The sequence below is a fragment of the Aptenodytes patagonicus genome, chromosome 2 (genome assembly GCF_965638725.1).
Source record: "Aptenodytes patagonicus chromosome 2, bAptPat1.pri.cur, whole genome shotgun sequence".
NCBI lineage: Eukaryota > Metazoa > Chordata > Aves > Sphenisciformes > Spheniscidae > Aptenodytes > Aptenodytes patagonicus.
Window position 1 is genome coordinate 14,100,984 of NC_134950.1, and position 21,596 is coordinate 14,122,579.

General features: G+C 36.2%; 2 protein-coding genes across 3 annotated transcripts in view; one reads left to right on the forward strand and one right to left on the reverse strand.

Annotated features, from left to right (window-relative positions):
* MTBP (MDM2 binding protein) overlaps positions 1–10,495 on the reverse strand; it is a 28,962-nt gene extending 18,467 nt beyond the window's left edge. Inside the window, exons 1-11 of the mRNA XM_076328945.1 lie at positions 10,414–10,495; positions 9,879–9,959; positions 8,757–8,830; positions 8,491–8,636; positions 7,931–7,989; positions 6,894–7,038; positions 4,687–4,804; positions 3,982–4,116; positions 3,092–3,186; positions 2,242–2,314; positions 499–616 (exon numbers count right to left, since the gene is read on the reverse strand). Of these exons, the coding sequence (XP_076185060.1) occupies positions 499–616; positions 2,242–2,314; positions 3,092–3,186; positions 3,982–4,116; positions 4,687–4,804; positions 6,894–7,038; positions 7,931–7,989; positions 8,491–8,636; positions 8,757–8,830; positions 9,879–9,959; positions 10,414–10,495 (1,126 nt within the window). The remainder of the gene's footprint in view (positions 1–498; positions 617–2,241; positions 2,315–3,091; positions 3,187–3,981; positions 4,117–4,686; positions 4,805–6,893; positions 7,039–7,930; positions 7,990–8,490; positions 8,637–8,756; positions 8,831–9,878; positions 9,960–10,413) is intronic.
* An 82-nt stretch (positions 10,496–10,577) lies between these two features.
* MRPL13 (mitochondrial ribosomal protein L13) overlaps positions 10,578–21,596 on the forward strand; it is a 41,864-nt gene continuing 30,845 nt past the window's right edge. Inside the window, exons 1-4 of one of the 2 annotated variants that reach the window (XM_076329176.1) lie at positions 10,578–10,678; positions 11,413–11,536; positions 15,660–15,753; positions 17,445–17,505. In XM_076329176.1, coding sequence (XP_076185291.1) covers positions 10,652–10,678; positions 11,413–11,536; positions 15,660–15,753; positions 17,445–17,505 — 306 coding nt within the window. In that variant the 5' untranslated portion in view covers positions 10,578–10,651. The remainder of the gene's footprint in view (positions 10,679–11,412; positions 11,537–15,659; positions 15,754–17,444; positions 17,506–21,596) is intronic. The other variant, XM_076329175.1, reaches the window with a different exon arrangement.

A 21,596-nucleotide genomic window follows, 5' to 3' on the forward strand; every position in this document is an offset into this window, starting at 1 on the left:
GATGAATGGAGGCATCCAGCATTTCCTGATGTTCTGTATTTTCCCGGGAAGAGGTTGAAATTAAATGCAAGTGCACTGAAGAACCTCTGGAAATGCTTAAGTGAGAAGGGAAGCACCTAAGTGAAGCACACTGGATTTCCATCTGCAGAAGCAAACCTCTTTGCCCATGGATTGCATAATCACCTTAGAAAGGTGTGCGGAGGCTGGATCTTAGCTGACAGATAGGACACAAAAATGCTTTAAAGGAGATGCATTGTTTCCCTAAAGCTTGCCATGATGTGATTATCAATTTTCCTCTACAAGTCTGTGTAGCTGAACTCACATTCACCAAAACCTTTTGTGTCAATGAAGATTACAATCACTGACTTTTTTTCTCCAATGAAATTAAGGGCATCCCAAATGTATAGAAAAAACCCACCATATATATATACACACACACACATACATATAGATACAACCATAACAAACTATACCTGTACTCATCTTCCTTTTACCTACCAGTAATGACCTTGGGTTTCCTAGCCATATATTCCTTCCATTTCTTGGTACTCAGCTGGGCAGGGGTTGGGACCACTACGCTGCTTACATTACAGGGCAATGTAAATAAAGCTCCCACCTAAATAATGAGAGCAAATACAATACATGCAATATTACTGAAACCTGTTTTACATTTCATTCTTGAGCTACTGATTTGGCATTATTTAAAATGTACTTCAATTGAAGAAAAACATCTTTACGTAACACTTCTGTCATTCACATCAATTGAGATGGAACAGCATTTACACAGAAGCTGTAAAAGTTGTACTTATTTTTTGCTCCAGTTGAGAGATCATTAACTGCTGAATTTCTATTTCATACATAAAAAGGTATTTGTTACCTATTACAAGTCTTTCAATAATCAATAAGTAAAAACACTTCTGTAGAGCAGGATCCAGAATGAAAAGAGAATTCAAAGGTATAGTTGGCATCAGCGACTCTGCATTCCTTTGAAAAACATGTAATTTTTTTCCTCCCTACATATTATCCTGTACCATTAATCAGATACTGGACTATGTTTATGTCTGTATGTAAATTTCAGGCCAATAAGCACTAATAGAAAAAAAATGCGTATTTGAATACTCAAGCAATAAAACAATGCTTTTACAGCTATTAGAAAAGCCTACAAGTGTGTAATATTTCCAGTAGTAGGCTGAAAAAAAATCCCTATGAGAAATTGTTATCTTGAAAACATATTCAATTCAACGTATGCAGACTCTAAAAAGCCTGAGAATGTGTTTTAATTGTTTTGGCTTTTTCTTTAAAAGAACTAGCAGAAAGGCAAGCTCTTAGATTGTAAAAAATATTTGACCAAATGTTCAGTATCCTCATGTAAAATGAAAATTACCTGGGATATTTACCAATATAAACCTATTCCAAAAGATATTTTGGTACAGCATTAGAAAAAGGACTTCTTTCTTTTCTGGCTGAGCATAATGGAGAATGGAGTGGCAGGGGAGGAAAAACATTACTAAAAACCTAAATAACAAGCTGAAGACGAAACATACAGCCTGATAATGGAATACCATCTCCACAGTAAATACAGAACATAAGTTATTCATTATAATTGTATCAGCATTTTCACTGCAGGCTCTGTTTTGATTGGCATAGGTTTATTTTATAAACACTAAAATAAAAAAAAACTTTCCTAAACAAACATACATCACCTTAAACATTCAGGGAAAACATCTTCAAACTAACACTGTGGCTATGAATAATCATACTATCATTCCAAGGGAAAAAAAGAAAAAAAAAAAAAAGAAAAACAAGTAGGCTTGTAAATGTTTCAAGAACTCTTTTTATCCAAAATCAGAATGTAAAAGCAGAACATGCACATACAAAATAAAAAAGCTTACCACTTCAGACTAGCTAGAAACATTTTCTAGGTTGCATACATGCCTGCCTTTTGCTAAAAGAATAGTTGAATTATGATAGCACAGAAATTATCTGTCAGGATAGGATTAAAAATTACAAAATGTTTTAGGAGATTGAAACTTAGCTAAGGTAAAGAGAAAAACGTTCAGTGGGCTTACAAATTGTCAGGACCTGCATAGCATGCACCTTTAAAAGCCAAATTTGCTTTAAAACTAAATATTGAAGGAGCTTACACAGAGACTAGGTTTAAAAATATTATTCTTGTATCTTTTATGAGCAGTATACATATCTTCATTTTTCTGCTATACCTAAATAAAAAGAAGTTTTTACCTTCCCAGAGAGAGAAGAAATTTGGTCCAAAAGCAGCGTAGATGTCTCCTTGATACTCTTTCTTGCCAGGCTCCTGAACAGAACAGTTTAAGGAACCTCATCTTCACAAAGAACTGTATGCATCTCTATTTTACAAATCATGTTAGCATCATATTTCAAATAAGGACTGCGAGTGTCTAATATTTGATACTCCAGTACCACAAAATATACAAAACTCACCTTTCCAAGCAAAGTGGTACACTTGGAAATGTTATATGATGAAATACACCACTGACATCTTTAATATAGGCAGGCATAAACAGATATTTATACATTCAAAATCCTGGCAGGCTTATACAGCCTAAGCTACTACTGTTACACCAAGACTAGTACCAAATAAATTTAAATTTAAAACCAATAGGAGTACACCTTGAGATCTCTGCAGCATACACAACTCAAGAGAAAACTCCTCTGCTATACCTTGCCACAGATTTTGCACCTACACAATAAAAACATGATTTGCGGAAAAATGTTTCTGTATTGTGAAGCACACTATATACATTAATGAGTAAGCCTTGGGTTTTTTTAAACTTACACAGCAGTAAATATTTCTCTGTTCTTTCCCCACAAATAGCATACACCGACAAAGTATATGTGCAATAATATCAAAACCAGCTGGTTATTTAGTGTAATTTGAATTTCAACATTAAGAAATCCAGCTGTGAAGAATCACTATGACTATTTTGGTAGGCTAGAACGGAATGAGCCCTTGCCAGTCCTCATGTGTTGCTTGCATGGGTAGATCCTGATTGTCTTCTTTCTGCTACAGACCATTATCAGTAGTAGTTTTAGAATCTTAAAAAAAGGATACAGCTCGAATTCCAGATCCGATATAAAAAAGGAAGGTAGGTCAGAGAGCACCACCATCTGTAAAAATTCTAGTGCAGGACCATAGTAATGAAAAACCTGAAGAGATCAAATCAAAAAAAGGGTAACACTATATATGATGTTATCTCAGTAGAACTTCCTCAAGTGTTTTGCTGGAGGCATTTGCCTTACAAGTACATCTGAAAGAGGTATAAAGGAATATAAAGAGAAAAACATTTCACAATACCATGTTAAACATAATTATATAAAAAACAAGGAAAGTATTTAATTCTGTCTAATAAAACTTACTTTCTAGAATGTCAACCACATGCATCAAATGGGTTGTAACTCTTATCCAAAATCAAAGAAAAATAAGATCTACCAGGAACAGATGAATGCAATCCAAAATGTACATATTTTAACAAGGAAAATAATAATCTTTTAACTGATATCAGTTTTCATAAACACTCATTTTTGTTTTCATCAACAAATACGATTCTGGAGTTCCCATCAAATATCTACTTTCAGTGGAAAACATGAAACAGCAACAGTAATTAAAAAAAAAACCACAAAAAAACCACTTTTAAAATTAAGTAGAAAAGGTTAAATAAATACAGAATTCATAAATAAATTACATATTTTGAGTATTAAGATTGAACAAAGTCTCAATTTCTACTTGAAAAAAAATTTGGTATCGCATTCCTAAGAACAAACAGATGAAATTTTAAGGACCTGTTTCGAGAACACACATGAACAAAAGAAGCATTCCTCAATCTTATGCAATCATTACTTTTATGTTTAGTTTTCAATTCTGACTAAGGTTTCCCCATTTTCTCAGGAAAGTAAAATACATGAATTCTAGTGGCTCAAAGAAGGATCAAGAATAATACTCGCCTCTGGCAAAGCATCAGTATTCCTCAATTGTCGCTCTCTTTTAACAGCAAAGCAAGAACTTAAATGTGAAGTGCTGAATGTCTTTGCTGAAGTGCTCTTCATACAGAATTCTGGAAACCTAACTTCTGATCCAAACTGGAAAAAAAAAAAGAGACAATAAATGCGTCAAAAGAGAGAGGAAAAATTATCTCTCTTCAGCCAGTAACATGTATTACTATTTTTAAAAATTAGTATTATATACTAATTATATAGTGTTTCCAGCAGATCGTAAAACTAGGCAAAAATATTACTTAGATAACCAACTATATCCAAAACCTTAATACTGAAAATGTAAACAGTGTCTTTCACAGTCACATAGCTATCAGTCATATGTTTGCAACAGTGACTTACAGAGTTACATGATAATGATTTGTGATAGATACAAAATAATCTAATTTTGAACAAGTTCTAAGGCAAATATTTCAGAGGAGAGCATCTGGATTTCTGAAATTCAAATCTTGATGCCTTGATCTTGTTTATCCTTTCATCATGCTAAAAAGCAAATTGTTCTCCCACCCACCCAGATATGTTACACATTACCTCTTTGAATTACATTGTCAAAACCAAATTTGGCTTAAAGCATAAAATGCACTGTACAATACATGCTTTAAATGATGTACACACATGCTTTAAAAAAATAACCATAGCTGAAAAGAGTTATTTTACCTTTCTTTCCCATATCTGAATCTTTCCTCTCCAGAGTTCTTTTAAATCAATAATATTCATGACATTATCTGAAGATACAAAGTCTGCTGATAGATAATCTGCAATCTTTTGCCAGCTACTGTAAAAATAAGGAAGAATTAATCTTACTGAATTTAGTATTACAAATTAACATGCAGTGCAATTTGACTGAATTTATCTATTACTTCTTAGCACTGAATAGTCTTGTGTATGTTAAGACAGACATATATAGCTTTATATTTCACAATATACAAGATATTATAGAATTGATGGTTGTCGTGGTTTAACCTCAGTCGGCAACTGAGCACCACACAGCCGCTCACTCACTCCCCGCCCCCGGTGGGATGGGGGAGAGAATCGGAAGAGTAAAAGTGAGAAAAACTCGTGGGTTGAGATAAAAACAGTTTAATAATTGAAATAGAATAAAATCCTAGTAATAACAATAATAATAAGAATAAGAATAAGAATATACAAAGCAAGTGATGCACGATGCAATTGCTCACCACCTGCCGACCGATGCCCAGCCAGTCCCCAAGCAGCAGCCCCCCCAGCCAGCTTTCCCCCAGTTTATGTACTGAGCATGACGTCACAGGGTATGGAATGTCCCTTTGGCCAGTTTGGGTCAGCTGTCCTGGCTGTGCCCCCTCCCAGCTTCTTGTGCACCTCCAGCCTTCTCAGTCAGTAGAGCGTGGGAAGCTGAAAAGTCCTTGACTAGTGTAAGCACTACTCAGCAACAACTAAAACATCAGTGTGTTATCAACATTGTTCTCATGCTAAATCCAAAACACAGCACTGTACCAGCTACTAGGAAGAAAATTAACTCTATCCCAGCCGAAACCAGGACACTGGTTCAGGCTCTGTAAAGGAAGTTGTTCATATTCTCCATGAACGTGACAGCAAAGAACTTTGTCAGACATCAAATAACACCGGCAATGGCAAGCTGCAGGCATACCATAGTAAGGCTGGGTGCTAGAAGCTGGAGCAAAGGCAGATAGCCATCACTGGGGCTATCACTGGCCCATCTAGATGGTTTGTAGTTAGCCTTGTAAGTAGATATGACTGCAGCACAAGTATTACCCAAATTCATCAACATCAGAGAGAGAGAACAGCCAGTATCTGTGGGTCCTACTGGCAGTCTGTCTTCCAAGAGAAATCAGCACCATCAACAGAACAGAAAGAATAAGCAAGAGAACTTTCATCAGAGAAAGTGTATGCCCAAATGGCCTCATTTTACACAAAAGGCAGCAGAAAAATTTATTCAGTCAAAAGCTGGCTACACAGGAAGAGATCAATGAGCACCGAGATCAAGCGCTCACGGAAGCCACTGCAATAAGTTTATCTTCCTCCATATACCTTAGGAAGTACGATATAGTAGGTATATTGCTTATTCTATCCAAGGACTGAGCATTCAACTTCTTAATTTTAAATAGTTTTAATTTAGGATTAAACTTAACCACATATTCTATGAAGCAAACTTGAATCTTCTGGGCATGGAGGGAAGGGGAAGTGGAGAAAACCTTGCCAAGTTATTCAATATCCACACAATAATTTACTTCACGGGGAAAAAAGAACAAACTACTGTGGTTTATATTGAGACATATCACGGCCTACTTCTGTCAATTAGAGGAGGACAGTAAGGAAATTACTGGACTTAATTTCAAATTGAATTAATAGTTTCAGTGTTAATGCTCTTCAGAAGCATACAGGAAGTAATCGAGCATTTATACTCCATTTTCAAAAGGGACAAATCAGACACTCTTTTTTTTCCTCCCTGAAATGTAATACCAAAGGTAATATAAAATTTAAAGTAAAACCAGCAGAGTTATGTATTCATTTTACAAAAACTGGAAAACTACAATCAATACAAGTTATCATGTAGCATAGTACAACTTCAAAACATCGTATCCACACTGAAGCCACTAGCGATGGAAAGGAAAGAGAAAATATTTTACCTTCTGCTCTCATAGAAACAGGAACTTCAGAGGACTTGCTTTTTTGCCTGCCCCTCTGGTTAGGGCATGGATTTACAATAAATCAGCATGAGTAATTCCTCCCCTCAAACAATAATATAAGACAAATCTATGTGTTTTCAGAGTATACACGTAAAGTACTCAAGATGCTGTTTTTAACCACTGACTTATACTAACACAAGAGTGACCTTGTTTATAGACCTAAAATAAATGGCATACCCTTTAGAGTCATTTGCTGCAATAGTGATCTGCGCAGAGTGCCATTCTCTCAGGTGTTTCAGGGCACCGATAGCACGTAAGCAGTCTTTTAACTTGGGTCCATCTCGTTCAACAGCCTGCAGTATTACATCAACCATTGCTCTGCCTATAAAAAGTTATATATGACTCAAAGTACCATTATTCAGTAAATGATTCAGTCATTTAAAGATAGAAAAGTACTATCACTGACTGCACTAAAATGCGCTTAAAGATCAACTTCAATTAACTTCAGCAAGATTGAAAACACTTTTCACACATTTTAGCTCATCGCTCACTGCTCCTCTTAGATTAACACAAAATAAAGTATTTTGCCATTCGCTCAGTTACAGCAATTCTGTACCTTTCTCCTCTCACTCAGCACTGTATCTGGCAGATCAGAGGTGTCTCCAGTACAACTACGCTATGTCATTTTCCTCCTTTTAACACCTCTAAACTGCTATTTCTCATTTTTTCTGCATTCAGTTCCTTTGCTATCCCAAATCAACTACTGCAACATTATGTGACCCTAACATGCAAGGTGATACGCGTCTCCAGTACAAAATCTGAATCCAATAGTTCTGACCTACATTCCTTCACAGCTTCTTGGCTCCCACCCACAAGCAATCAGCTGGCAAATCAGATGTAAGCCTGATGTCACCACCTTCCATTTTTTTAATAAAAACTTCCTGTGGTTGCATGTTGAGTTTCGTATTGCTTACTGTCTATTACTACTTTGGTGCCATTTCAGATGGAAAAATTTATCATATAAATAGCTACCTTAAACTCTACTGAAATACAGCCTTGCAAAGAAACAAGCAAACTACTCTGTAAGCTGATCTGCAGTGCCAATCATGCTCAACTTCCTTAAACTACTTGCAAGAGCTGCATACAAGTTAATTCAACTAACAAACTAACATCCTCTGAATTTTTCCATTTGACTATGATTTTACCAGCTGAGTTTTTGAAGTAATAACTAACAAGATAAACTCAAATGAGATTGCTTTTTTAAGAGACATTACCTGGGGCAGGCAGTTTATCAGCTAACTGATGCAGACTTTCCGCAGCTTCATCATAGATACTGAAAATGAAGAGAGACATGGTTGGAAACAAAATATAAACAAAGTCATTCAGAAACAAAAAAGTTACAGCTAATGAATACTACCTGATGTAAGTATCTTATATCTTTAAAATTCTGCACAAACATACCTAGGCAATGAGATATACTTATCTCCCCTTTTACTGAGGCAGAAGTAGGCTAAATGATTTCAAAACAATCTGTAGTCAAACTGGAAGCAGGATTCAAAGGATTCAAGACAGATTAGCAAGAAACTTCTTCTTGTATATATAACCGTCAGCTGTTAGGAAACTGTTCAGTTATTCTATAAAAATCATCTGTAGCTAAAAAACTTAAAGCTATGTTAAACGAAATAGAATTATTTTCAGTAGTAGTAGGGGATTGTTCATAGTTAACTGTAGCTTTGGTAATAACATCTACTTGTTAAATTTTCTTGATTCCCTTGGGTTATTACTGTTAAATGTCAGATCACTATACTTTCAATAAAAATAATAATATGCATACTCAGTCATAGACAGTGACTCTCGACTGTTATTGTCGTCTTCCTCAAAATTTTGTATGGTTCCCAGGCATTCGTCAATACTTGTTTGGAGACAGTCTTCATTTTTCTGTGTGTCAAAATTTATTTCCTCCCAGTCAGAACTGCAGAACTAATCAAGCAAAAAGAACTAATTAAGCAAAAAGAATTTTGAACATCAGTGTTTTAACTTGCACTAGAGACAGGAAGACAGTTGAGGAACTTATATTCTGAAAAAAAATGTATGGCTTACTTGATAATAACCGCATATAACATGACTCGCAAAATACCATTTCTTTACACCTGGAATACCAGCCACTGAACAAGCTGCAAAGAGATAAAACAATTATTTAAAATAATCAATCCACTACAATCTATTCCTCCTATTATTATGAACATCTCTGTTGAAAGACTCTATGCGAGTCATTTAATGTGCCACAATGACCTGAGTTCTACTTTCTTTTAGCATCATAATTAATTTCTAAACATATTAAGGTGTAGGTAAGTGTCTTGGCAAGCGTCTAACTATTACTGATCCTCTGACTGTTAATAAGTAAGAAAATCTTTGACCTCTTCTCCATTCTGGGCAATGTTGCTCTCCATTTGCTGGTGTTGTTTCATACCTGAACTGAATCACAACTTTCATAAATATAGTTTACACAGTTCACAAAATGAGATGATCTCTCAACATTTCTATGCAATAAAAAGCACAGAAGTTGAAAACAGCTTAACATCCCCACCTTCATGAATTTCAACAGCTTATAGTGGTTTCCCCACATGAATCACAATTGTGACAGCTGTGACAAGATGAGCCTTTACAGCTCAACACTAGATATCCAAACCAAGTAAAGAACTAAAAAAGCATTTTTTAACAAAAAAACCCCAAACACCCAACCCCTAAAAGTACTAAAGCAGATCTTCAGAAATCTATTTTAAGATGATAAAATGATTTAATAAATATTCATGGATTAGGGTTCTGAATTGATACTCAACTGACAAATATTGCTTCCACTGAAAAGATTAGAAGACATCATAGGAGTAATGAAAATATCAAGCTGCCCACTGACATGAGAAACAAGCCCTTTCCTACTCTTTCTTGCTAAGCTGGATTGAAATTTGTCAACCTTTCAAAACCCTTCTCTTCCATTTCTTCTGTCCAATCTATTTAATCATCTCCTAACACCTCAGCTGCTGAAATGACATCAGTTCTCCACAGAAACAGCAGCAGCAGGGGCAGTCCCACCTGCAGGTTTAGGCACACTGCAGAGATTGAGTTTCCTTAAGTTTCCGACTTGTTTCACCTAGATCATAAAATGTGCCTAGGCCAATTCCTTGATAAAATTTGCCTTACCTTACTGTACATTACTATATTTACCTGGGAATGCGCTCACATCTGCATTTATGGATGAGTTACAGCTTTCTTTAAGGAACTGATAAACAGTTGCAGCAGTCTCAGCTGGAAAAAAAAAAAAGTTTTTCTTAAAACTACTGAATTACAGAAGTTAAGGCTTGCTTTCTTGCAAATACAGTATAAAGTTCAGTTTAATATTAGAAGTTTAGTTTTAAAAAAACCTGTTAACTACAGATTTGCAGGAGTTTAAAAAGACAAATTTTGTAAAATTCTCGTTAAAGTAATGCACATCTCAGGAACGCTCTACCGAGTTATATAGCAGTGTCGCAATAAAACACAAAAAAACCCCTAAGTTTCTGAAGGTTTAAGTCATTAAAGACTTTTAGTCTGGAAAAAAAAAAAGGAGGGATTTAACGAGGTAGGGATCCAGAAAAGCCTGCACGGGCGCAGATCCTAGACCAGCGACCGTAAAGAAAAGCCCTCGTTAAGCAAGCTCGGATGGGGCCCGCGGCAGGCGGCTCCCCACACGGCGCGGCCTCCAGCCCCCCCGCGGCGGTACCTGCTCCAGGCCCGGGGCCGCCCGCCGCAGCACCATCGCCCCTGCGCTCCCCCCAGCTCAGGAGCAGGACGTAGCGATCCATGGCCTGGCGAGGACGGGGACGGAGCCGCCGCCGCTCCGAACGGCCCGCGCTGCCGCCCTTGCGCCGCCCCTCGCAGGGCAGCGCTTCCGCTTCCCGCCGGTGCGGCGGCCAAGGGGCTCCACTTCCCTTCCCCTCAGCCGCGGCGGGAGGGTGGCTATGGCCAGTTACACCAAGGCGGCCCAGGTGAGCGCGGCCCTCTCCCCCTCGGGCCAGGCTGTGCCGGGGCGGCCGCTTACTCCGAGGGCACGCGGCGGCGTCGCCCCGGCGGGACCCTGGCAGCCGCCATGGCGCGGAGAGCGGCCGTGAGGGAGCGGGCGGGCGCCGGGACGAAGGGGCAGTAGGCCCCCAGGGGAGGGCCGGGGCGGCGGGCGGTCTCCCCTCGTCGCGGAGCGCCCGTGGCGAGGCCGTGCGCTCTGGTGTTCGCCCTGAGGGGCCCCGAGAAGCCGGTAGCGGTCAGTAGGTGAGTGACTTGCCTGTGAGGGACGAGGCTACCCACCGAAGGCGGCTCAGGCTATTCGTGTTCATAAAGCTACGTTTGGGGGAGTTGTGCCCTTCACTGAGAGGGAAAGAGATGTTGGGCATTAAATACCCTACAGCGATTTTACAGTTCAATTAGCAATAATGGAAGCTTGCCGCAAGAGAGCTTCATTTTTGAAACAACCCTCAGAGCTGGTAACCTTTCAGTGTTGTTGCCGCCACCTATGTTGGGAGCGTGTACAGCAGTGGGTGTATCGCAGTGTGTAGCGGCGTTCTCCATCCATTTAAAGGTTTTTTGGAGAGGATGTTGTTGAACATTAATATTTCTTCTGGTATTTTGGAGTGTAAAAAAAAAAGTGTTGATCTAATTAGAGAAGCTAGATTTATGTATGGTAGTGTGTTCTTCTACTATGTTAAGTACTACCTTTCTTTCTCTTTAGCAATGGGCTACTTTTGCCAGAGCCTGGTATCTCCTCGATGCAAAGATGCAACCACCAGGAAAAATAGCAGCTGCGACTGTAATCAGACTTGAAGGCAGGCATAAACCTATTTATCATGCATTAAGTGAGTATTGCAATAGATAAAAGCAAATTTGCTTTCTTTCACTTGTATTTTTCTTCTGATCTCAGTTTTAAAATCAAGCCTGACATATAAGGTTACATTTTTCAATTGTTTGTAAATTATAAATGTCTTTGTTTTCCTTCTCATCTTTTGCCTTCATACCCATCTACAACCTTATGTCGTTGTCTTTACCGATCAATATAAAGCTCGTTATGAATTCAGAATTTATTTTTAGTTGCTGAATTACAGTGCTTTCATTTTTTTAAAACCTTGAAATGTGTTTCATTGCATTGACTTTAGATGTAAAGATTTAATTCACAGTGCATGTGATGAAACACTGGTGAGATTCTTGATTAGATTTTCTGAATGCTACCTTTCAGTAGCTGCACAACACCACAGAGTCTTGGAGTGGTTCTTCATTGTGAATAAGATGCAGAGAAGTCCTGTCTTCATGAGGCAACAGGCACAAACTGAAACACAGGAGGTTCCCTCTGAACGTCGGGAAACATTTTTTTTACTGTGAGGGTGACTGGAAGTGGTTGCCCAAGAGGTTGTGGAGTCTCCATCCTTGGAGGTATTTGAAAGCTGGTCCTGCTTGAGCAGGGGGGCTGCACAGCATGACCTTCAGAGGTCCCTTCCAACCTCAGACATTCTGTGATGATGAGGCTGGAACCTGTCTGATTCTTAAATGGGAGACAGAATCATTGTTGAAAGTTATCTTCTTGTTTAAATGAAAAAATCACTTTGCTTTTCTGCAAATTAGAAGATTCAGCAGTAAAGATAGATTTATCTGTGATCTTATTCATTATTTGTAATACTGTAGTGCCTGTCTTGCAGTAATAAGCATTTTATAGGTAATAAAAAGATGATCCCTCATACTGATGGTGCAATGTTTCCTGTAATGCTCATGCAAATTTTTCAAGAGACATTACTGAAACATAAGGGAGGCATTAAACTTTGCTCATACATGTAGAGTGTACATACTAAAATTACACTTGATCTGTTTTTCATAATAGAAGGTAGTATTTGTACTGTCCTAAAGATGTTTTAAATACCAGTTCTGTTGTTGCAAATTATGTCATATCCACAAGATGTCACTGGAGACTAAGGCTGTCTGAAAAATAAAGCAGACACGGAGAGAAAATGTTTGTGGTTGTCCTGTGGGAAAGATCTTTGATACTTTTATGTCCATGAAGTTATAAAATCCTGGAAAGTCATTTCATGGATAAATTTATTTGGTCTAAAGTATTCTATAAATCAGTACCAAATGCATTACACCTGAGATTGACATTGATAGGTTACTACTACTGAGAGACATTTGATAGTCTCTAAGAGAGCAAAGTATGCATGAATTTGTGGTTGGTGTACTTAACATTTCTTTTTTTCCTTTTTTTTTTTTTTCCCTCTGGACAAACAAGAAATATTTTCGTGTCTGTGAGATAACAGTTCCTTAGACAGAATAATATTGTGGGGATTTTTTGTTTTGGTTTGTTTTTAATTTGGTATCCAGATATCCTTGCATAAAATCGTCATTTATTTATTGTGTTGAAAAGTATCTGGAGCTGAATTTAAGGTGTGGTTAGGGAAGGTAAGAAATTTGATTTCATGTGTATTTATTTTCTGTTTTAGGGATAATCTTTCATTATTCTCCAGAGTCTCATATTTTTAGATGCCGTCAGTCCATATGCCTTAAATAAGGGGATACAACCTTGTTCAGGAGGTTTGAATCTGGATTTTTAGGTTTCTTCTGCACCTCCCCTTCTCTCTACCCTCATCCTCTTGCATCGTATCTTTGTGAGCAGCTTCACAATACAGAACCAAAAATAGCGGGCCAAATTTTTAAAAAATTGGGTGATCTGGTTCTTTATGTTGGATTGTGAGCAGGTGTAGGTGAGCCACTTCTTTGCTTGGGTAGAATTTGCTGCTGTTCTCTGCATCCTCAAAGGAGAAGACTAGGCTGGATGGAAGTGTCCCGCAAACCCGATCTGGCCCAGGTGTTACTCTAGATTGCAATGTTAGTTTATAATGGCTAGAAGAAGCAGCAAAGACTTGTCTTCTAATGAAAGATTTGGCAAGTAGTTTGTCAGTCTTGTGAGCTAACAGTTGACAATATGATGCCTACTTTAAATTACCATTTAGTCCTTAATTAAAATGTAGGAGGAAAAATGCCTGTATCTGAAGCATGTTTTTTTTACCGTGCGACAGGAATTGATGAGGTTATAAACATACAGAGATATAAAATGACAGCTTAGTTTTATCTGAAGAGGTGCAATGTATACGCTGTATGTAACAAATTGGATATACCGTAATGTAATAGAATATACTGGCCTTGTTTTCATGTATTTCTTGAGGAGGACGTACTTACGTGCTTCATAAAAGAATAATTCGGTGTTATGGCATTAAAATGGCCTAAAGGAAGGCATGATATTTTGTGAATATTTTTCAAAAGTAGGATGCAATTTGACTGAATATTTTTGCTTTCTTCCTATTAAGTGCAGCCATCCCTTGAGGTGATGGAAATGACACTGTTTAAAGACCAGTGGAAAATAATGTATTAATTTGAAATTTTGAAGGAGACATTAGCTATCCATAAATTCAATCTCCCTTAAAAAGAACAGGTTGTAGTCATTATTCAGGTAGCCTGTAAGTATCCTGGTTAGTTTTTCTCCTGGCTCTGAATTGTTCATAGTTGATCTATTGGTGTATGGAATTGTTAATTCAGTGTTTATTCAAGTGGAGAACTGTTGACAAAAATTTCCTGAGATGAGCTTATTCTGTCATCTTCCCAACTAAAAAAAAAAAAGGCACAAAGTCCAATGTCAGTTCTTAGAACTGACCTGTCAGTGGTAAAAGGTTGCATCAGTGAAGATGTTTAAATTGTGTTTGCACTTTAGCTGTAGTTGAAAGTAGAGCTTTAAAAGAACACAAGATTAAAAAATGGTAGAAAACTTAAATAGGGTGTGAAACTTGCATTGATTAATTATATGCTCCTATAAAAAAATGCATGCTCAATTGAAGTCCTTTTTAGTGTAGCTGCTTTCTTACCTACTCAAAAATGTTTCAATCAAATGAGCCTCTTCAAATACTTACGTTGTTCTAATATGGTAATGCATATGAGAGTGAACTTTGGACAAATCATTTTCCAATTGATTGAATGGGTGGTTATTGCTTATACAGCAATAATCAAGATGATTACTTCTGCAATGAAAAACTACATCTTTCTTCATGTTTTCATCATATTTTTGAGATGGTATGGGTTTTATTAGCACTTTATTAGTAAAGAATATCTATTAAAGTAACTTTCTGGCAAGGTATTGGTGATAGACTATAGACCTTGCACTTAAATACTTTTGATGTGAAAGTTGCCGATATAACACTAAACATACCATATGTGCTGTAACATTCACTTCTGCTTGATTGATGAAAATGCCTTTTTTCCCAACAGAGCTGTTTTAAGTTTTTTGTGGGGCTTTTCTCGCCCCCCTCCCATCTTTTTGTTTCTTTTATATATTTAGCTCTAGGCTGTAATTATTTAATAGAATTATTTTACTTACTTATTTATTTTTAAATATAAAAATATTTACTTATTTACTCAATAAGTAAATTCATTAAGTAAATTTACTTACTTAATTTACTTATTATAAGTAAATAAGTACTAATTTACTTATAATAATAATAATACTTTTATTATAAGTAAATAAATAGAATTATTTACTTATCCTAAACAATAGGATCATTGTTTAGAACTAACCTTTTTTTATATTGGGTTTTTTGAAATATAGGTGGATATGCAGCATAATGTGTTGAATAAAATAATACACTTGCCTGTAAGCCAGATTTCCAGATCTTAGCTGAATAATTGCAATGGTTTAATTATCTAGTCTGATGGTATTTTACCTGCTTACCTGCCTTCTAACCTGAAAGTACTAATAAAAATAGTAATTAAGGTTGGTATTTAAGTGCAGGTTTGGATGGTGTGACTCAAAAAGCTCAGATGTTTAAATTTGAGCTTTATGAAATGTGTATATATGTGCTACTACATATGTATTGCACACTTTATAGTCATTATTTTTGTTGATTTCTCCTATGATTCTCTTAATACTTTCCACTAATGTCTACCTTGTAGGTGACTGCGGAGATCACGTTGTCATAATAAATACAAGACATATTGCCTTCTCTGGTAACAAATGGGAACAGAAAGTATATTCTTCACATACTGGGTAAGCTTTATAATAAATTTTCAAATGAGCTAGTGGTAAGTTTAATGTCATATTTTCTTAATAGTTAAAGTCTTTTTAGCATACTGGTTCAAAAGGGAATTCCTACTTACACGTTTTGTGTTTGCATGTGTTACGATGTTTAAAATGATGCAAACTTTTTTCTCCTCCCCCTCCCACCCCCCTTCTTTTTTTTTTCCCCCTCGTATGTTTTTAGGGAAACAGTCTAACTCAAAAGTAGTCAGAGCAATTGAGTAAGTTAACAGATTTGGTGAGCCAGGTTGTTTTGTGTGAACCCATGAACCCAATGATCGGGACTATTCTATTTACTAAGCAGTAGAAGACATTCCTATTAGTACTGCACATTTAAGATATATACAGTTGCCAACTTCAATTACTTTATCCTACCAGTACATATTTACCTAACAGTAAATATCAAGATTGATATATTATTGAATCAGAGGATGAAAAAAAAAAGAAAAAGAAACTGGAAAAACTAGTAAGAAATGAGATGCTTTCAAGATGTACTGATGTATACAATAGCGTATAATATATTATTCTGGCAGACGTGACTTGTTTACAGATGGAAGTGCAATAATTAATTACAGACAGTATGGCAATGATCAGTTCAGTCAAATAAGAACAGTTGCTCCTATTTTATACAGTGGCAACACTAGATAATAATCTCTAAGTGTTAAAATGTAACCAGTCAGGAGATGAATAAATCACGTGGAGAAAGCTAATTTTGCTAGTATTGCTGTTTCAATCCTGAAATTCCTTTGCTGAATTGCTGAGAAGTTCTTGTTCAGAGTTGATGGAAATTAACGTGCTTTTTTTTTTCTCCTCTACCTCATGACTTCTTAAAATTTTTCACTAAAAACTTCTAAATGAAAGCACTTGTGTAAGTCGTTAAGTTGGTTTTGAGTAAGTGAAAAGAATTGTACAATTAAAACAAATATTTAAATCTGTGCAGCTCACTAAATGGACATGTTTTATGATGTTGGGTTTATTTTCATTTCACTTAGGTTGATACCTAGTAGTGTAATTAAATGAAAATGAAACCCAGCTTTACTTGACATCTGTGTAATTTCTTGGACCACTGTGTTCATTCTTGCCCCAATGTATTCATTTAAAGTATATGCTTAAATGTGAATTAGCATGACTTCACCATATCACACAGACTTTAGAAAGATGGATGCATTGCAGTACACTTTGATTTACAGGAAGTCACATTTTATTACTGTAGATATGTCAAATCATGCTAAGGTTTATTTAAAATAGTAAGAAAATAATAAATACTGTTCAAAATGGTTGTCTCGTATGTCAGCCACAGCCTGATTGTGAGTCTTGATCATCTTGAAACATTTCCAAGTTTTGCATATCTTACTCCCATTGTATTCTGTAGCTGTGAGGGTGTATTTAATAAGCAGTTTTAAAAACATATCCATCTGCTTGTGAAACACAAACTTTTTAATACTCAAGTGAATAAATAAGAAAGTGCAAATGGTATTAAACTTAGATACTTGACAGGATAGAATCTTTCTAGTACAATATAGTTGTTGGCCTCATGAGACCAACTTCCTTTTTTGAAGGCTTATAATACCATACACTGTTGTTCAAGTTGTAGTGATATTTGTGTTAACATCTTGCTTGAGCACATAGCTTAAGCTTGTGTCTTTGTTCTGTTTTTCTAGCTATCCTGGTGGTTTCAAACAAGTGACAGCAACTCAGCTCCATTTGAAGGATCCAACTGCTGTAAGTGTTTCCCATTCTTGCCTTTCATTTGTAAAGCTGATTTGTTTTCATTTAACTAGTCCCCTTTAACTGGTTCCCCTAAACAAAAGGGATCAGTTACCTGCATGTCTAAAGCAAAATTACAAACATTCTGCTAATGGCTCTTAGAAGCTTGGCTAGTGACAGTATTTTTGTAAATAGCATGTTTTGAGGGTTAGATTGTAGGTTGTGCATTTTCGTGATTCTTCCATGCTGTCCAAATGAGCAAATCAAGTTCATTTGCTTCACTCATTTTTGACCGATTCACTTGCTTTTGAGTTTCAGGGGTCTGACCTTTCTCATAAGCAAACTGCCTCAAGTTAGACATGGCTAAGCTGTACTTCAGCTTAACGACCCTACTACTTTTTTAAGAGCCAGCAAGAATAATGCTAATCTTAAAAATCTTAGAAAGTACACCTGCCTCTTTCTCCCAGTAAAATTCAACTGTAGGTTTTGTTAAATGATTTTTTTTTTTTTTTAATCTTTTCTGCAATGCTGTGTGTTCATGGTCTGGGAGAGAATTGGAAATGGTGATTACATTGAAGTTTAGCCTCTTTACTAAATGTCTGTTAGACTATTATAAATTCTGAATGTCAGTGTTGATGTGTTTGTTACTGATTAAAAAAATAGGGTGCTAGATATGAACATTTTGGGATGTTGACTCACACAGTTAAAAAATTACTAAGGTTTTGAATGGTCAGCGTTGGAGGACTGGATTCTTTAGAGAATCCAGTACTAGTGTTTCAGAACATGATATGAGGCCCACGGAGATTAACAGATATCTATGTTTGCTTTTGACTTTGAAATGCTTTGGCTTGGGTCACCTTATATATAAAATATAAAAATGCTTCTTCCTTTTCCTAGAGAAATTTTATCTGCTGTAAAATTTTTGGGTTTTGTCAATGATTTTTTTTTTTTAGCTATGATTTAGAAATCCTGGTTTGCCCCAAGACTCCCTTATACAAGATGTTGTACAAGCACTCAGTAAAAAAGTGGTCTGCCGTATGAATTTGCCTGGTTTTTGTTTTTACTTTTGCAATTTCTTTCTTTATTTAAAGTGAAATGAAATCCTACAGTTCAATATTATTTTCTGTCTAGAATTTTTCAAAACAACTTAAATGCTTTTGAGAGCAGCCTCTAAGATAGTTGTAATTCTTTTGGGAATTATTGGTAGTTCCATGTCTAAAATGGATTCTTCAACCTTTTTCATTTGAGCTTCAGGCAGGCGCTGTGCACTGGGAGGCAGTGTAACACAACTGTTTGTTAGGGCCCGAGAATTGGATGTTCTATAAATTACTTTCTGGCATTCATTCTGAAATACCTCTTTTCTTGCCAGACTCAGATGAATTTCTGTGCAAACAGAGGAGGATTAAATGCATTGCCAATAACTAAAGCATGTTGGATGGAGGCTCAGCAAATGGTGATGTGGCTCAAGGCTTGGTCTAATTTAGCGAGCAAAACTTTTTTTTTAAACAGAATTGTGGAGAGCCCTCAGCAATTAACTCTTTCATTCTATTGAAGATGAAGCATTCAGATATCCCTCTCATAAAGACATGTCATATGTATTATTGTCATAATTAATAGTAGTGGATGGTAATTTGGCATGATGTATTCTGTATGTGTAACTGTTACAGGTTTTGACTTGCAAGCCATTTTATGGCTAGAAACATTTATTTACTAGTTGAATTGTTTTGATGTGAAATACATAAGGATGTGACAAAGATGGAAATTATAATGGTGTTTTATTAACATGTTTTATTTTTAGAACTAGCTATCAAAACCTGAAAAAGGGTTACTGTAAAGAGAACAATGTCTAGCCTAAGTAGCATTTGGATCTTCAAAATATGATCTCAATGACACGTCGTTATTGTGGAGACTTTTATAAATCACTTTATTTCACTTCTTTGAGTTAAAAAGAGACCTTTTCTCTTTTAATCATGTTAAATTCAATTCCTGTGAAGCCAGTGGAATTAGGTCGGTTATAGGAAGCAGACTGTATCTTTCTGTGGAATCAAAGTTTTCATTCTGTAGGCTACTGCTTTTTCTCTACCCTTGGTCCTATTGTCTCCTGCTAGCTCATCCTGGTAGTGCTTCATTAGATGAGTCAACATTATTTTTGGAAGTAGTGCTGTTACAGAAATTAAGGCATTAAATTAATGGAAGCGACTATTTCCAAGGAAAAGGATGTTAACATAACACTTTGTAAACTTGTGTGGTGTTACATAGAGATTTTGCAGTGGATATGACTATTTTTGGTTTATGTAAGAAATGGATTAAAGCTTGTAAGACTCTGTGAGTGTGTGTATATAGTAGGACTGCAGTACTGCTTAGCACTGTCTTTACTTACATATGTCTAAATTCAAACACACAAATCCCCAAGATAAATATTTTTCCGTTACAGTTTTGTTTAAACATAGTTTCTAGTATACAGAGAGGCTGGTTTTAGGAAAAACTGGTACGCAGCTAATAGCTAATTAAAAAGGTTATAATGAGTAATTTGATGCACAATGATATAGTTTATGTTTACATGGGGGGCTGAAAGTCATAAGTATAGTTGTCAGAATTTAGATATGTTTACTGCAGTATCATCCTTGGTCATTTCTTGTTCCTTCATAAGGTACCAAGATAGGGATGGATGATGATCTGATATTCTCACTTAACAGAGGTTGACATCATTGTATCTAGCTTTCTAAGTTTGGACCTTTATATTCCTTGCAGGTAGTAGTTAGTGCTTCAGAAGGATTTGTGCTGAATTTTGAATGCGCACGTGCATTTTTTCATAGGATCACAGGATGATTCAGATTGGAGAGAACCTCGGGACATCTCTAGTCCAACCTCCTACTCAAAGTAGTGTCAGCTATTAGGTCAGATAAGGCTGCTGGGGGCTTATCCAGACTGGTCTTGGAAGCTTCCCATGGCAACCATTCCTAATCCTTGACTTTTCTTCTTAGTTGAAAAGAATAAAAAAAAAAACCTGTGCCTATTATAAGTGTTTAATCTCAGATGTATAATTGTATGCTGGAGATTGACAAAATATTACTATTTTTTCCCACTTCTTAGTATCTTTTATGTTAATATGGGGCAGTGAATACAAAAAAGAGGTCTGCATAGTTGATGTTTTGTATAGAACTTAAAGTTCCATGTTCATTGTGCCAAGTTTTTCAGCACTTCGGAAAAATTTGTTTTTATGGAAGGGTAAAAATTACACTGTGTTGCCAAAAAGACCTCAAAAGTAAATAGTCTAGCACATTTTTACCTTTAGCACCTTTGAGTTCCTTTGGGAGGCATGGGGAGGGGAGTGTCTGTGAATCTGTTTAAAATTTCTAGTATTTTCAGTTGTCTGCTCTTCTGGACAATAGCAGAGAACAGCTATTGGACTTGGCCAGGCTATTTTAGGAAGTGCTTATTGGAGGAAAAAAAAAGCTTCTTCAAATTTCAGCCTTTTCTTTATCTGTCTTAGATTTAGTGTAAATTTTTGGACCACCCACAGGTGAGAGTATTAAATATGTTCTTTAGGTGCAGCATAACAGCTTGTTGCTGTAGTTCAAAACAACCTTTCTGTTCTTCAGGTTAATATAATACTAATATTCTGTATGGTGTTACTACTCCCTTAGGATGTATATTAGCTGACAACATCAATTTCCATTGTAGGTGGCTAAGAAAAATCTGTTTGAAAGGCTTGGTGTATTTTCTTTGCCAAGAGAGTCTTTTGAAAAGAAAAGAAACAGATAAACTTTTTTATTTGAGATGCAGGTGTTTGGAATGCATAGAAGTTTGGGGTTTTCTTGTTTGTTTTTAAAAAAACTTGCAGAAGTTTTGTTTAGGTGGAAAAATGCTGATAGACACGAGACCAACACTTTCAAAATTAGACTTCGAAGTACTTGATACAGGAAGACTAAAAGATGTACTTTTCAATCTCAGATTTGAGAGGGAGCAAAGATTATTTGGAAAAAACTTTCTGTAAAAATCTTACGGTTTTTAATTGAAATGCCTGCAAAAATATGTTGATAGATCTAATCTGTAGAACCAGGTAGTAATCCTGTCAGGACAAAGTTTTCAATCAATTTTTATTA